The sequence below is a fragment of the Triticum dicoccoides genome, chromosome 2B, assembly GCF_002162155.2.
Source record: "Triticum dicoccoides isolate Atlit2015 ecotype Zavitan chromosome 2B, WEW_v2.0, whole genome shotgun sequence".
Classification (NCBI taxonomy): domain Eukaryota; kingdom Viridiplantae; phylum Streptophyta; class Magnoliopsida; order Poales; family Poaceae; genus Triticum; species Triticum dicoccoides.
In genome coordinates this window covers 521,975,481-521,989,890 of record NC_041383.1, presented here as the reverse complement: position 1 = coordinate 521,989,890, position 14,410 = coordinate 521,975,481, and the positions used below count along the sequence as shown (strand labels likewise).

General features: G+C 46.9%; 2 protein-coding genes across 3 annotated transcripts; both read left to right on the top strand.

Moving 5' to 3' along the window:
• The first annotated feature begins 1,947 nt into the window (after nucleotides 1-1,947).
• Nucleotides 1,948-7,908, top strand: LOC119364607 (SWI/SNF complex subunit SWI3A-like). The gene is made up of 7 exons (XM_037630088.1): nucleotides 1,948-2,188; nucleotides 2,294-2,820; nucleotides 4,562-5,053; nucleotides 5,148-5,311; nucleotides 5,387-5,439; nucleotides 6,911-7,065; nucleotides 7,290-7,908. Exons 1-7 carry the CDS (start codon nucleotides 2,107-2,109, stop codon nucleotides 7,488-7,490), a joined length of 1,674 nt encoding a protein of 557 aa, XP_037485985.1. The 5' UTR covers nucleotides 1,948-2,106; the 3' UTR covers nucleotides 7,491-7,908.
• A 481-nt stretch (nucleotides 7,909-8,389) lies between these two features.
• LOC119364608 (surfeit locus protein 2-like) lies at nucleotides 8,390-11,735 on the top strand. 2 transcript variants are annotated; one of them, XM_037630091.1, is made up of 5 exons: nucleotides 8,390-8,767; nucleotides 9,057-9,154; nucleotides 9,667-9,969; nucleotides 11,207-11,270; nucleotides 11,356-11,735. In XM_037630091.1, the coding sequence occupies exons 1-5, from the start codon at nucleotides 8,469-8,471 to the stop codon at nucleotides 11,432-11,434; spliced, it is 843 nt and encodes a 280-aa protein (XP_037485988.1). In that variant the 5' UTR covers nucleotides 8,390-8,468; the 3' UTR covers nucleotides 11,435-11,735. The 2 variants fall into 2 exon arrangements, with proteins under 2 accessions (XP_037485988.1, XP_037485986.1); XM_037630089.1 differs by having other exon boundaries at nucleotides 11,353-11,735.
• Nucleotides 11,736-14,410: the final 2,675 nt, after the last annotated feature.

Genomic DNA, 14,410 nt, shown 5'->3' with positions numbered 1-14,410 from the left:
TTGCACGTTGCCATGCAGGTGTCTGCCTAGTTGGCAAGCTGGTCGTCGCACTAGAGTGGTGGTGAGGTGGCAAAACCTTGTCGGGCGCGGGCCTGGCTGCGGCCCCGCAATCGTCCCTGGCAAGGCTTATCGGGGGCCTCACGGTCGTCCCCGGCAAGGGTCTTGCCGGGGGTCTTCGTCTTCTGGTCTCACGTGGACCCGCAAGCTATCAATCTTCACAAAGATCTGGATGCTACTTTGCACGCGCCCTCTGAGCCTTGGCCTTGACGTTGTTGATGGTGTCAAAGCTTTTAGTCCTCAAGGGTGATGGCCTTGCTGGCGCTTCGTAGGTTGCCCCGGCAAGGCTCTTCCCGGGGCCACATAGGCTACCCTCGGCAAGGACGTTGCCGGGGGAGGCCCAGTCTGTCCTCTGCTCATTATTCTTTGACTTGATTGTTGTCTTGGTAGTCTTGTGTTTTGTCTTCTGCTGTCCTGCCGGGCCCGACCACAGGCGTGGCTACAACTGCCAGTAAGGGGTACAGAAGAGCCCATACTTTTGTACACCGACAACAAGCAATTATCCGATATGGTCTGCATCACAAGAAGCTTACCGGATTCCAAAAGATGACAAGGCCACAGTTAGGGCAAAGTGTGATTGGCCAACATGTCCATTTATGCCCCAAAAGGAAGGACAATACGTTAGTTAACTCAACAAGAATTGCTGCCAAGTATGACAAGCTTATCAGATCTAACCTAATGTGGAAGATTTCAAGCTTGAAACAACATATTCAGGAAGACATGTTTGCCAATGTGACCACTGCTCAAGTGAAGAGAGCTAAGAAGATTGTGATGAAAAAGTGGCTTGATGCAGGAAAGGTCAAATAGCAGAATATTTGACTATTAGTTGGAGGTGTTAAGAAGTAACCCAGGTAGCACAGTAGTGGTTAAACTAGAACCAAAACAAGTGAAGCCTATCTTCCAAAGGATATATATCTGCTTAGTTGCATGCAAAAAAGGTTTCATGGCTGGTTGTAGGAAGGTTATTGGGATTGATGGGTGTTTTGTTCTTTTGCTTTTTAAAGATGTGAGAGTGCTAGATGGTGAAGGTTGGGTGATTATATCAGATCAACAAAAGGTAATTATTATATGCTAGATGCCATAACTTGTCTACTTTTGCACTCTGTTGCATGTTATGTATGTTGCATGTTATAACTTGTCTCTCACGGTTGCAGGGTATCATCACTGTTGTTTCAAAATGGGCACCAAGGGCTGAACATAGGAATTGTGCCAGGCATATTTTATGCCAATTAGATGATGAAGTTCAAGAACAAAGAATGACAGAAGCCACTCTGGGTTTGTAAAGGCTGCAAGCATTTTGGGCTACAGCCCACGAGAGCACGCGCACGAGCGCCGTTGTGCCAACCGACACTTGAAGTGAGTTTAAAACAATGTCAGGCGAGCAATCACACACCCTTGCACTCGCTTGGTCGTGTGGGACACCCATATTACTTCACTGCACAGTACCGACGACCGTTAAGACGTGTTACGTAAATAAATAACCTGCCCGGACACCTATTTTGGTTGTTTTTTGACTCAGATTTCCTCCTAAAACTTGCTACCACAGGAAAATTTTAAAAATAAATAAATAAATTTTACTTTACTTTTGTACTTTGAAAATGCTGCTAAAATTATTATTTTTCTAAAAAATTACAAGTTTACTAAATATTTTATAAATGTTCCAAAATTTTAGTTCACGAATTCAAAAAAAGAGTACAAATTGTCTCTCTGGGCCAAAGCATAACCGAACTAAGGATACGGACGCTGCACCGTGACGGCCCAAAACTGTTAAAACAAAGGCCCATATCACGAGACCCGACCACGAGCCCCGCGCGGCAGGCAGCCCCACGCGCACGCGCACCAACAAATCTCGCCAAGCACCCCTCGTACTCTCGTCTCGGACAGCACCGCACCGTCTCCTTCCTCCCCCCCTCTCTCTCCCCCGAAAAGGAGACCACCAGACCTTAGCTTAAAAATCCACCCCTTAATTCCGGATCCGACGGCCCAGATCTCTCCTGCCCGCATCGCCCCGTCCAACCCCCTTGCTCCCCTTCTTCCCGCCCTCCCCCCATGTCGCCGGCGGCGGCCGGCGCCGCCTCCTCCGGCGAAGCGCCGCCGTCGCGCGAGCCCTACACCATCCCCGCCTCGTCCGGTAAGCGCTCCCTCCCCGACTCGCGCTCCTACTAGGGTTAGTCCGGGGCCGCGTGGGCCAGAAAAGCTTGGCCGCCTCACCAATTGCGCGTCCTCCGCCCCGCAGGTTGGTTCCGCTGGGACGACATCCACGAGACGGAGCGCCAGGCGCTCCCGGACTTCTTCGGCGGCGCCGGCGGCACCGGCTTCGGGACGGCGTCGCGGAACCCCCGGATCTACCGCGAGTACCGCGACTACATCATCAATAAGTACCGGGAGGACCCCGCCCGCCGCCTCACCTTCACCGAGGTCCGCAAGGCGCTCGTCGGTGACGCCACGCTCCTCCGGAAGCTCTTTGGCTTCCTAGACGCCTCCGGCCTCATCAACTTCTCCGCCACCTCCTCCCGCCCCGCGGCGCAGCAGCCTGGGCCGGGCGCCGTCATAGAGGCGCCCCTGGGGTTGCAGGTGACGCCACGCCCGCCGGCGTCCTACTTCGTGGAGGAGAGACTGGGAGGAGGGAGCGCGGACGGCGCGTTCCGCTTGCCTCAGCTCACCTCGTACACCGATGTGTTCGGGGAGTGGACGCCTGGGAAGGGGCCCATATGCGGCTTCTGCGGCGACGAGTGCAAGGACGGCAAGGTGGAAACCTTGAAGGTACTACCAATTTTTGATATTTTGTATCACTAGATAGACTGTGTTCTATACTCAAGCCATTCTTTGATGACCAAGTGATCTACTGATCTATCTCCACATGCTTAGTTCGGTCATGCTGAACTGGATTGTTCGCGACATTGATTGCTGACTTGCTGTCACACCAAAGCCTTATTGGTCATAGCTCCGACAGAAGGACTCTCATCCAACATCTCAAACACATTGAAATGATTTTCTATACACTGCTCTTACACTAGATTGGGACGCTGTCGATTGCTTCTTGCTTCTCCAAGGATACAAAGTTCCCTCCCGCAAGGACACCCTTGAAGTTGATCACGCATCATCAAGGCAATTGGCCCGATCAGCATCATAGTACCATTGATGTCCAGGCAATCATTTTTCTTGAACCATGCACTCCCCGTGAGTTCCCGCCAAATATCTCAGTATTCGATGAGATGCTTCCAGATATCCACTATCCGCATTATGCGTGGAAGGTCAATAATAAATACTCCAATGGCACCAATAACCTACCAAAGCCAGTCAAGGATAGTATTTTGATACTCCACCCTCTCAAACTAGCCGTTGGAAGCTGAATCGGTGTAGATCCTGACTGACCGGTTCAACTGACTCCGAACCACCGGTATGGCCTGCTTCGAGCCCAACGGGCAGAAAACTAGCAGTCGAAGACCGAACCGGTGCAACCAACAATAGCACACCGGTTCAACCACTTTAGAGGGCATGTTAATCCCGCGAGCAGAGTGGTGCAACCGGATATCCTCAGTGGTGCAACTATAATGAGTTGAACCGACACTGAGCTACCGGTACAACCGGTAAATATGCTGACCTGGACAGATGAGGCGCAACGGTTCAGCTCCCCCCTCCCTCCCACGATGAAGCCCTCTACTCCCTTCCTATTCAAGAGCAACAATGCCTTCCTCGATCAAATTAAGTAATTTCTGGCACTCTTTAAATCGATGTCATTTGGCATCAATCCTATCTTCAGAATTGGCTCAACGCGAGGAACAATTGCATTTCCTAAAGATAAATGCACACTGGTGCCTCCACACACACAGTTTGTGTTCCCTCCTAGCTTCATACCTATCCTTCTGCAGGAGCCCCTGTTTTCCTGATCGCACGCACACCGCCGTTATCTGCCAGCAAAGGCTTCTGATCCTCAAGCCTCCGCACATTCACCTCATGCTGCTGTCACTGACCAACAGCGAGACTCACCTTTAGCTCGCCATCTACTTCGTCAAGATCAACATCGCCACCGAGCTCAGGGCCACTGCTGGCGGCAAGGGTTCGGGGGCGATGGTAGATTTGATACCACGAAAATTGGAAGGTTGCTTGGGGGAATTTTCTGGCTGCTTCTTGTACATACACCAAGATACCTGGACCACTGGGCTGAATCACCCACACTTGCAAACACATTACAGCCAATCACGGCACCATTCAACACTTTGTCGAGCAGTGTCCCGCATATAAAATCTGCTCACTTCAGCTCTTCCAGGCACCAAACACAGCAAAGTAGTCTTTTTAATTGGATAACATGCTGTGAAATGTTATTTATGAAATTTATCCAAGTACTGTATTTATTTCTGTTTACAGAGGGCCGTGCTTAAACTGTCGGCTACAATTTGATTGAGTTGTGTACTTTATTATTGAGATGGATCAGATGGCATCAAGGTATGAGGAAAATGAAGGAAATTATTTGCTGTCTAATGTTTATGCATTTTCTTTTCAGGATGGTTTTAAAGTATGTTCAACGTGTTGCACAACCAATAGCGCAAAGAAGGAGGAAGCAAATAAATGCTCTGTTGTTAAACAGGAGAGCTCTGACAACCATGCTTCCAGTGCATGGACAGATGCAGAGACGCTACTCCTTTTAGAAGGTGTCCTAAAACATGGAGATGACTGGGATCTTATTACCCAGCATGTCCGCACAAAGAATAAAACAGAGTGCATTGCTAGGCTTATTCAGTTGCCTTTTGGTGAACATATGCTGGGCAACATAAATAATGGTAAATCTGATAGTAGGTTCCATACAAACCAAACTACTGATGGCAAAACGAACCACTTTATTGTGAAGGAGGCATCAAGTCAGTCGGCCGATATGGTTGATGGCATGCAGATTGACGGGGAGGAAGATGGTGCTGATAAATTAGTTGAAGACCATCCTTCAAAGCGTCGGCGTTTATGTTCGTCAATAGATGTCACCAGTTCATTAATGGAGCAGGTAATAAAGAAAATATAACATATGAAGAAACTAATTTGTTAAGGATGTACAAAGATTTTTAGCAGATCACTGATATTTGCTAATACTACCTCAGTTAGCACTGCTGACTACCGCGGTGAGCCCAGATGTTGTGGCTGCAGCTGCAGCTGCATCAATTAAAGCATTGGGCAATGAAAATCCCCAAGCAAAGAAGGCATTTCATCTCAGCGAGAAAGAATACCAAGTCAAATCATTCTCTTCTAACCATGTCCAAGAGAGGTAAACATGTGCTGCAACTTGTTATTCTTTTTAGTATTGGTTCAATCTATTTATCTTAAGATGACATTTTTACAGTGATTGCAATGTTGGCAATAAGGAAGCAGAAATGCATGGACAGACTGTTCCTGGTAGGCCTAATTCTCTCTCACATTTTGAGCTACTGTAAATATATTTGATTCCATGATATTTCTTTATCTGTTGATAAACGTTGTTGTCATCAGAACATTTTCTGATGCATCTTAGGATTAGATTTACCACTCTTAACAAGTTCAGTAGTATTATAATCAGCATCTATGTCCTGAATTTTATAAGCTTACTAGCATAATGCCCGTGCATTGGTACGGAACCACAAAAGTAATTGAAGTTGTATCGGACTAGTATTATACGACAACCAATGCACTTGGAATACTGCAAAGAGGAACTCAAGCAAAGCAGTTTAAACTGCACTTGTGTAACGGCAGGGCCATGGGAGCACCGGTTAGCGATCCATGGCAAGATTTCGCAACATGGAAGTTAGGACGACGGAGATTTAGAGAAGGGTTGGGGGTGGGGTGGGGGGGGGATAGGCTGGAGGATGCATATTGGGGAGCAGTCACATCGGGAAAAATGATAATTGGTGCATTGACTGCTTTGTGTTATGGTAAAAAAAAATACATACCGACATGTAATTACAAAATACTTTCCCATTCAAAACATGAGTGAGGTGGTCACTTGCTGGTTTGGTCGAGCTGGGTGTCGAGGCATGTGTGAGGTTCGAGGCTCCCAGCTGCATTATTTTTTACTTTTTCTCTATTATTTATTTCCAAACCTGAGGGGTCTGGTGGGTTCTAGATGGATGAGGGAGATTGGGGTGGAGTGGGGAGTGAATTCTTCCAAATCGGAGGGGTCTAGTAGTTTCTAGATGGATGAGGGAGATTCTGATGGGGTGGGGAGTGAACTCTTCCAAACCAGAGGTTTTGGTGGGTTCTAGATAGATGAGGGAAATTCAGATGGGGTGGGAGTGAACTCTTCCAAACCAGAAGGGTTTGGTGGGTTCTAGATAGATGAGGGGGATTGGGGTGGAGTGGGAAGTGAACTCACCACCACCACCAACTCCAATTTATGAGGTAGTAGAGATTAAATTTGGGTTATCGACAAAATCTAAGCACAAAATGTCAGAATGCACATGCGTTGACGGCTATCAGAGGGCTTGGTGCTTGCACAGTTTCACTTACTGGATGGTGCTTGTGTGACATGCCATCTGGGGTTATTTGTTGTTTGATTGTTTTTCACGGAATGAAATTGGTGAGCCAGGGCTATGAATTTAGTCATGCCACCTGTCTAGGCCTTTAATAGGGTCTCTTTTTTACATCACTTGGCATGCTTCCATACCACCTGTATTAACTGATGAAACCCCCAGTACCACACTGAATTAGAATGTTTATATGCTTGCCCGTCAGAAGTAGTTTGCCAGATTGGTGAACTGCAGATTCTGGTTGGGATCTGCCAGCTGATATAATTCCATAAAATAAACGAATGGAGTTTCCAGCCTATAGGCCTCTCTACTTGTGTCATGACTGCTCTGCTCACCTCAAACTAATGCTTTGTCATTAATGCCAGATAAGAAAATGGAAAAAAACTTTATTTCTACCGCATATCAAGTGAGGGCAGCTGTTGGAACAGCTGTTGGTGTAGCTGCTGCCCGCGCGAAGATGCTCGCGGACCAGGAAGAGCGGGAGATGGAGCTTCTAATGGCGTCCATAATTGAAACTCAGGTGAATTGTCTTCCTCTTTCCTTGCTTAAATTTTCATAAATGTAGTGTATTTTGGGTTTCTAGGTTTAGCTGAAAGGTACTACCTCTGTAAACGAATGTAAGACATTTTAGATCACTATTTTAGTGGCCTAAAGCATATTATATTTGTTTACAGAGGGAGTACATCATAGATGCTGACCAAGTTGTTTCTTAATCACTGACGGCTGTTATCTTATGTTTGGCAGCTAAGAAAGATCCAATACAAGATCAAACACTTTGAGGAGCTAGAGTTGATCATGGATCAGGAGTACACCGCCATACAACAAATAAAGGAATCCCTGATGAAGGAATGGCAAACGGTCCTGGAGCGAGCATTTCAGACTGGAGCACCGCTTCAGAGGGACGAAGTGCTCACAAGGCTGTTCCTGGACAGGTCTACTCCATAGAGAAGCTGACTGGAGCCGATAATCCCTCCTCTGATCCGCCGCCTCGCCCTCTGACTGTAGTCCCTGTAGGTAAAGCAGCATTGTGCGTGCGCAGAGGAGGGCGGGCGCATCTGTAAAGGTGCTAATTCATCTAGAAATGTTGTGCTTGGGGCCGCCACACAGCCCCCTGTACCATGGTGTGCAATTGCACACAGCAGCAGCTCTGTTGTACCAACATCATCCAGCTAGGGTTAGATAGCAAGGGTTGCTGATAGTCTCCTGTAACTTCATTTTTTCCGGATGCACAGATGTTTGGTCGGTTCGGCGTGTCCGTATTGTCGGCCCCGCTGTACTGTTTGGTTGAACAAATAGTCGCTGTATAACTTTCCAGTGTGAGCTTAGAGTACATACCGTGAGAATACCATGGATGTTGCTGGAAGAAATGGCCATGTGAACTTTTTCCTGGGAGATGTTTGATTGAAAGTTGGATGGAGGACTGGGGCAGTGATCTCAGCCCCAGACGGCGCCTGGGAGCGCTGCCTGGGTCAGGCAGACTTGCTTGGAAGCCAAACCAAACAGATAGTTTTTTTTTTGCGAATATTTTTTTTTCTTTTTTAACTTGAGCTGAGTTTAACCGAGGCAAGGCAGCTCTTATCCCTAGCCTCGCGCATGCTAAACTAGAGCAGGCATTTTCTTACGCCCTCTGGTCGGGTGTATGGGGTTGGCTTCTGGAAAATTCTACGGAGCCCAGACTCGTAAGCAGAGTATGAAAATTAAAATTGAAATTTGAGAACCAAAATTTCAAATGGCCGACATGGATAATGCCGTGCCAAAATGCAGCATTTTTTGGCAACAATTCCTGTTTCATCATAGGAAAGCAAGGGGAAAAGTTCACCAAAGCCCCCAAAGCGGAGGCAAAACCCTCGGGTCGCGGACAACCTCTCCTCTCCGCCCCCCTCTTCTCTACGGCCTCCAGGCTCGCGACTCGCCGACGACCTAATGGCGAAAAAGGGCAAGGCCGCCGCCGGCGCCGCTTCAGCGTCCGACTCGGGGGCGTCGAGCCCCCAGGGCTCCGTCGAGGGCGGCGGGGAGAAGGAGGGCAGCTTCCTGCTGGGCCAGCCCACCTGGGAGGACGCCGGCGGCGGGCGGTGGCGGTGCGCGGAGACCGGCCACGAGCTGCCGGAGCGGGAGAAGGACGCCTACGCGCGGTCCCGCGCCTGCCGCCTCGCGCTCATCGACCACGGCGTCGCGCACAAGAAGCCGCCGCTCAACGCCTTCAAGCCCCACCCGGAGCACAAGTGCGTACCGCTCCTCTGCTCTGTATTTTGCTGCCTGATGCGTGTCCAACGTAGATTGTCCCAAATACTTTGTGTAGGAGTGTAGATTGCTCATTCAGTCCCATGGCTATTTGATCGGCTATCCCTTAAGTGCCCTTAAGGGATTCTAGGGTTCTAAATGCAACGTACATCGTGTGCCAAACAAGTACTAACAAACAAACATGACTCATTGGCTTGTAATTCGGCTGTGGTTTAGCTGTTGCCTTTTAGGATGTTGGTCTGTCGAATTGAGTTGGCAATTGTGTTGCAGGTCCAAGCTTGTATGCAACATTACCGGGGACACCATAAACAAATCGGAGGAGCACATCTGGAAGCATGTAAATGGGAAGAGGTTCCTGAATAAACTAGGTAAAGTGAGTTTTGCACAATACTGTCTGTGGTGCCAAGTGTGGCAAATGGAACATCATATGCTGTTGCTAATAAAATGTACTATTCTGTTTTTCATCTATTTCTCTACTGGTTAAAGAACCATGATGAATTTCCCACTGCCATTTCCATGTATCTGTCTGCTTCTCATGGTGCATTCTTGTACACCCATGTGCATCATTTTGGTTATCATCAAAAGTAATTGTTATGAAATATTAGCTGGTCCGTTTCTCTGAACAATTTTCTATGGATTGATAGCAGATGGTTATTTGGGTAGAATTATGTTATGCAACTTGCTTTGGAATTGCAATAAGCGCTTTGTTTCATTTGTCTTCTCACTGGTCTGGAAATAGTTGGGAATATATCTGGTCATGTACATCTCTTCGAATACATTTTGGTGGAACTCTCATCTCCCATACAACACTACTTTTAAGCCATTGCACTGGCATGTTTGGTTGCTCCTATATCTAACATGCCTATCCCTATTTTGACAGAAAAGCTAGAGGAAAAGATGGCATCAGTTGAGACAGGCAAAGTAGAAGGTGAACAGTCAAATGAAGTCACAAAGAAATCCAAGTCTGCCAAGAAGAAGGACAAGAAGAAGGAGAAGGAGAAGAAGAAAGCTGTTGTTGTCAACCCTTCTTTGCCACGAGAACCTGAACCAGAAATTGATGATTCAGATGATTCGGAATTTTGGGTGCCTCCTGTTGGAAGTCGTTGGGATGATGATGACGGGAAAGACCGATGGGAGTCCTCTCCGGGGAAGGATGATATAGCAGAGGATGAAGGTGCATCCGGTAAGTGTCATTCTTTTTATCACGTGTAACTGCTTTATTAAGCAAAGCTCAAATGTTTACTTCTATAATTTAGAACATATTTGGTAGATGGTAGATGTTTTTTACTTTATCACGTCATATAATATTCGGTTCCAACTGTTGCCCTTATATCTTCTCTTTAGGTGATGAATCTCTAGTAACTTATTTTGCAGACAATATTCGAGAAACATAATTTTGTCCATTTTGTAGTTCTGTAGCCAATTTGGACAGGATGACTGCTAGCATGTTGAACGTTCCAAAATATTTGAAGTTCTAGGTTTGTCCTAAGTCAAACTTCCTGAAGTTTGACCACATTTATATAAAAAACTAATATCCACAACATCAAATATATATAGTATGAAAATATACTTTATGTTGAATCTAATGAAACTAATTTGGTGTTGTAGATGTTGCTACATTTGTTTATAGACTTAAGTCAAACCTAAAGAAGTTTGACTTAAGACAAACCTAGAACTTCAAATATTTTGGAACAGAGGTAGTAGTGTTTATGTGTAGGGATGCAAATTGGGTGGGATGTGAATCTTGATTCACCGCCAATACAAGGGCAATGTGCACATAGTGAATTACCTATTGAGTGGGATGTCTTCAGTTGATTTGCATTCCTCTAAGTTGATAGTTATGTTTTTTTCAGTTATTTTTCTTGTCTAATAAACTTCTTAGCGGCAGCTTTGGCAACCTTATGTTTTTGTTAAATATACATCTCCACAAGAAGCTAAAAACATTGCCATCAGATGTTATATTCGCCAAAGTTTTACTTTTGGCTGAATATTCTTGTCCCCTTCTTTTGGGATCTTGTTATCTGTTATGAACTTATCATCAGATGATCCTCTGGCAAGCTCCTTTGTTTAATTTACATTGTATAAACAAGCAATTTAAGTTATGTGTGCAAGACCTTGTGGTTACATTGTGATGTGCTCAATATCATTTTGTGGCATTTCCTTGCTTCTGAATTTCGTGATCCCTCAGCTTTTTTCTTCAGCAATGTTAAAGCAAACACAATCATTTCTTTCAGTGGTGTTAAAAGTGCACCAAATTAATTTTGTGATCTTCAGCATAAGTGATTATCTTGCTGCTGCGTAACCAATTCAGTAGGAGAATTTCATACTGCACTTTTTTATCAATTAAATTTAAAGTTGCCGCATACAGAAAATTTATGTTATGGAATGTTCTTTGTCTGATTTGGAAAAATAACTGGTAGATGACGAGGACGACGACGAAATGGCTGACAAGGATGATGAAGTGTCGGAGGAACTGGCTTCAAGGTATTCTAGAACAGTTCTTCTAATCGAATAATGTTTGATGTCACACACACACTTAGGTATAATATTTCCTTTCCTCTTGTAGCAGGACAAAGCGATTGTCAGTGGAAGCTGTTGGACCAAGTAGTTTCGCTACAAGGAAGAAAAAGCCCCGAAAGGACGAGTAGACGGTTATTTCTGATTTATTCTGTTAGCTATGCATGAGCTTGTTTCACCTTGCTTCATTTGGAGCCGCGAACTTCACTTTCTTTGTTCTCCCCGTGGAGGCTTTGGGTTGGCTAATCAATGGCCGATTTTGTATTAGTTAACTCGTGTTTCCTTGGTTTTTCTCAGTGCTGTCACACACGCTGCTTGCTGCAACATGATGTGTGCTAACTGAGCAGCCTTTCGTTAGTGGTAATGAACAGTAATGGCCATACTTCGTCGCCTACACTTTGTGACTATCCTTGATCATATAAGTTTGACGTAGGAGGAAACTGTGTTTTTTTGTTTTAGTTTTGATTTGAATTTGAGATATACTCCCTCTATAAAGAAATGTAAGACGATCTTATATTTCTTTACGGAGGGAGTACTTATGTTTTTAGCTCGAGTAAATTGCAAAAAACCTTCACAATTGGGACCCTAATTTAGAAAACCACCATCATTCAGTTTAAAAACCACCAACATTGTGGTGACAGTTTTCAAAAAACGCTAATTGACCGATTATAGCAGTTTGACGCAAAATTTGACGGATGGTCACGCCGCCCGCATGTACTAACGGCGCTAACTTTGTTATGTTTGAACAGTTTGCATCCATCGTTCCCAAAAAAAAAACGAAACCATGGCCGCGCCCAGCATGCCCGCTCCCGCATCGGTCGCCCCCCGCGCCCAGCGTGCCTACGCCCTAGTCGGCCGCCGGCAGGCCTGCCTCGCCGCGTCGTCGCCCCGCACCAAGCATGTCCACACCTGCACGCTAGTCGGTCGCCGGCAGGCCTAGCTCACAGCGTCGCGTCCCGGCGAGCTCTGCCTCCTCTGTGGCCTCACTCGTGGGGCCAGGGCTAGACCAGAGGGGGATGGCAGGAGACGGGAGGAGGAGGGCAAGCGCGCGGAGAGGAGCTGGGGGTGGCGGCGCACGGCTCGGTCCGCAACCGGCTGGCCGGCGCGCGCGGCTTGTTCCCTTGTCGACGGCGACCGTGGCTGGAGAGGATGCCGTCGGGCACGCGTGGCTTGGTCAATAGCGGGTTGTCCGGCGAGCGCGGCGTGGAGCAGGTGACGGGACGAGGAGGAGGAGGGGGGAAGTGCGCAGGGGAGCTGCAGGTGGCGGCCGTGGTGACGGCCATGGTGTGGGCGTGGTTGTGCGCATAGGGTGCTTGATAAAATGCACAAGAGAGAGAGAGAGAGAGAGAGTGAGGAATGGAGATACTGACAGGTGGGCCCTATATCAACTTAACGGTCCAGGCAAAACGGCCTCTATTTTTTATCCATGTCATCACTTACACGTGGGACTCATCTGTCAGATTCTGTATCAAACATTGCTTATCATGTCATGAGTGTTTTCTGAAAACTATCACCACAGTGTTGATGGTCTTTTTGAAAAAAAAAAAGAATGGTGACGGTTTTTGAATTAGGGTGCCGAATTGGGGTGATTCTTTTTTGCAATTTATTCTTTTAGCTCAGACACTATGTTGAATTAGATACACTGGTCTGTTCACAAAAAATGTAAACTAATAACTGAGCAGCCTTTCGTCAGTCGTAATGAACGGTGATATTTTTGATCGAATGAACAGCGATATCCATGCGTAGAGCGATCCTAGCACCAATTGCGGCGGTGTTCGGCAATTTACCCAGGTAGTGTGATTTTTTTTTTTTTGAAAAACACACCTTTTGAGAGAAAAAGAAATGAAACATTTAGGCCTTGTTCGGTTAAGGGCTTCTTTGGATCACAGGATTTGCAAAACAAAGGAATAGGAAAAATGAAGGATTTGATTGCCATGACATAGCCAATCCTGTGAATTTTTTCCAGAGGTCGGACCTCATGTGTAAATTCCTTTGAAATCAGCACCTTAAAGACCCAATCCTGAGGAATTTTAATGGCCCAATCCTTTGATCCAAATGCGTTTCATAGGAAACAATCCTGAGGATTGATATCCCATGAAAATCCTGTGAAAATCCTCCAATCCAAAGAAGGCCTAAACCTCTACTGGAGGGGATTGGAGAGGTTTGGAGGGGAATGAGTAAGATTTTAACTTGTATGGAATTTAATCCACCCCAATCCACTTCAATCCCCTTCAATTATGTTGCAACCGAACAAGCCCTTAAGGATCGTAATGTGAAGCACTGCCACAGGTTTCCGGCGCTAGAGAAGGCAGTTGTCCTGGTTCGACTGGCCACGCCCGTGCAGTTTAACCCTACCGTCAGTCCAAAGCCAGGCAAGAAAAATCATGAGCGGAATGACATCCACTAGATGCATGGCGAAGCGAGCACGTGACAGCCCCGATGCGCCTGCGACCAAGGATGACACGAGCCAACCCCACAAGAAGAGGAGGGGGCATGCATTTAGCGTCGTCCACGCCTCGCTTGGTGCCGGGCGACCGCGGTGACGAGGTGCTCCGCTGGACGGGCGCCTTTGCAAGATGCGCGACGTGTGCCTCCGCGGTCCGGTCCTCCGTGGAGACCAGGAAGCTCCTGTACGATCCGTCCACCGAGACGCTGCAGACGGTGGGGACGTCCCTGTAGCACAAATACTCGTTTCAAAATATGTACTGCACTAGTAGGTTCAGAAACAAGGAAATCGAAATAATATATGCACATTGCACAACACAAACCCCCCAAGAACAAGAAGGCAGGCAGATTATGACTCTGACCTGGCAGGATAAAGCGAGAAACGGTTCCGGTGCGACATGTGTCCTTCGCGAGCTCGTGGTCCTCCCCGCGCGCCCCTACGGGTTGCCCCGCCGTTTTGGCAATCATCAACCCAGCGGATGCGGATCCCCGGGCACGACGACGCGCAACCAAAAATGGCGAGCGCTTTGAGGGCGACGCGAGCAGTTGGCCACCACGTGCACGCCAATTATCACGCAACAAGTAACACCTGGGGTTACAGAAAAGCACATGCCCAGTTATTTTCGGACTTTTTATTTTATTTTTGACTGACAATTTTTAGA

What these genes read in the sequence shown, in the direction of transcription:
- LOC119364607 (XM_037630088.1), top strand. Translation starts at nt 2,107, where the DNA reads ATGTCGCCGGCGGCGGCCGGCGCCGCCTCCTCCGGCGAAGCGCCGCCG. An exon ending in CACCATCCCCGCCTCGTCCG is followed by an intron (nt 2,189 to 2,293) that starts GTAAGCGCTCCC and finishes TCCGCCCCGCAG; the next exon opens with GTTGGTTCCGCTGGGACGAC. An exon ending in CGTCCATAATTGAAACTCAG is followed by an intron (nt 7,066 to 7,289) that starts GTGAATTGTCTT and finishes TATGTTTGGCAG; the next exon opens with CTAAGAAAGATCCAATACAA.
- LOC119364608 (XM_037630089.1), top strand. Translation starts at nt 8,469, where the DNA reads ATGGCGAAAAAGGGCAAGGCCGCCGCCGGCGCCGCTTCAGCGTCCGAC. An exon ending in AAGCCCCACCCGGAGCACAA is followed by an intron (nt 8,768 to 9,056) that starts GTGCGTACCGCT and finishes ATTGTGTTGCAG; the next exon opens with GTCCAAGCTTGTATGCAACA. An exon ending in TCGGAGGAACTGGCTTCAAG is followed by an intron (nt 11,271 to 11,352) that starts GTATTCTAGAAC and finishes TTCCTCTTGTAG; the next exon opens with CAGGACAAAGCGATTGTCAG.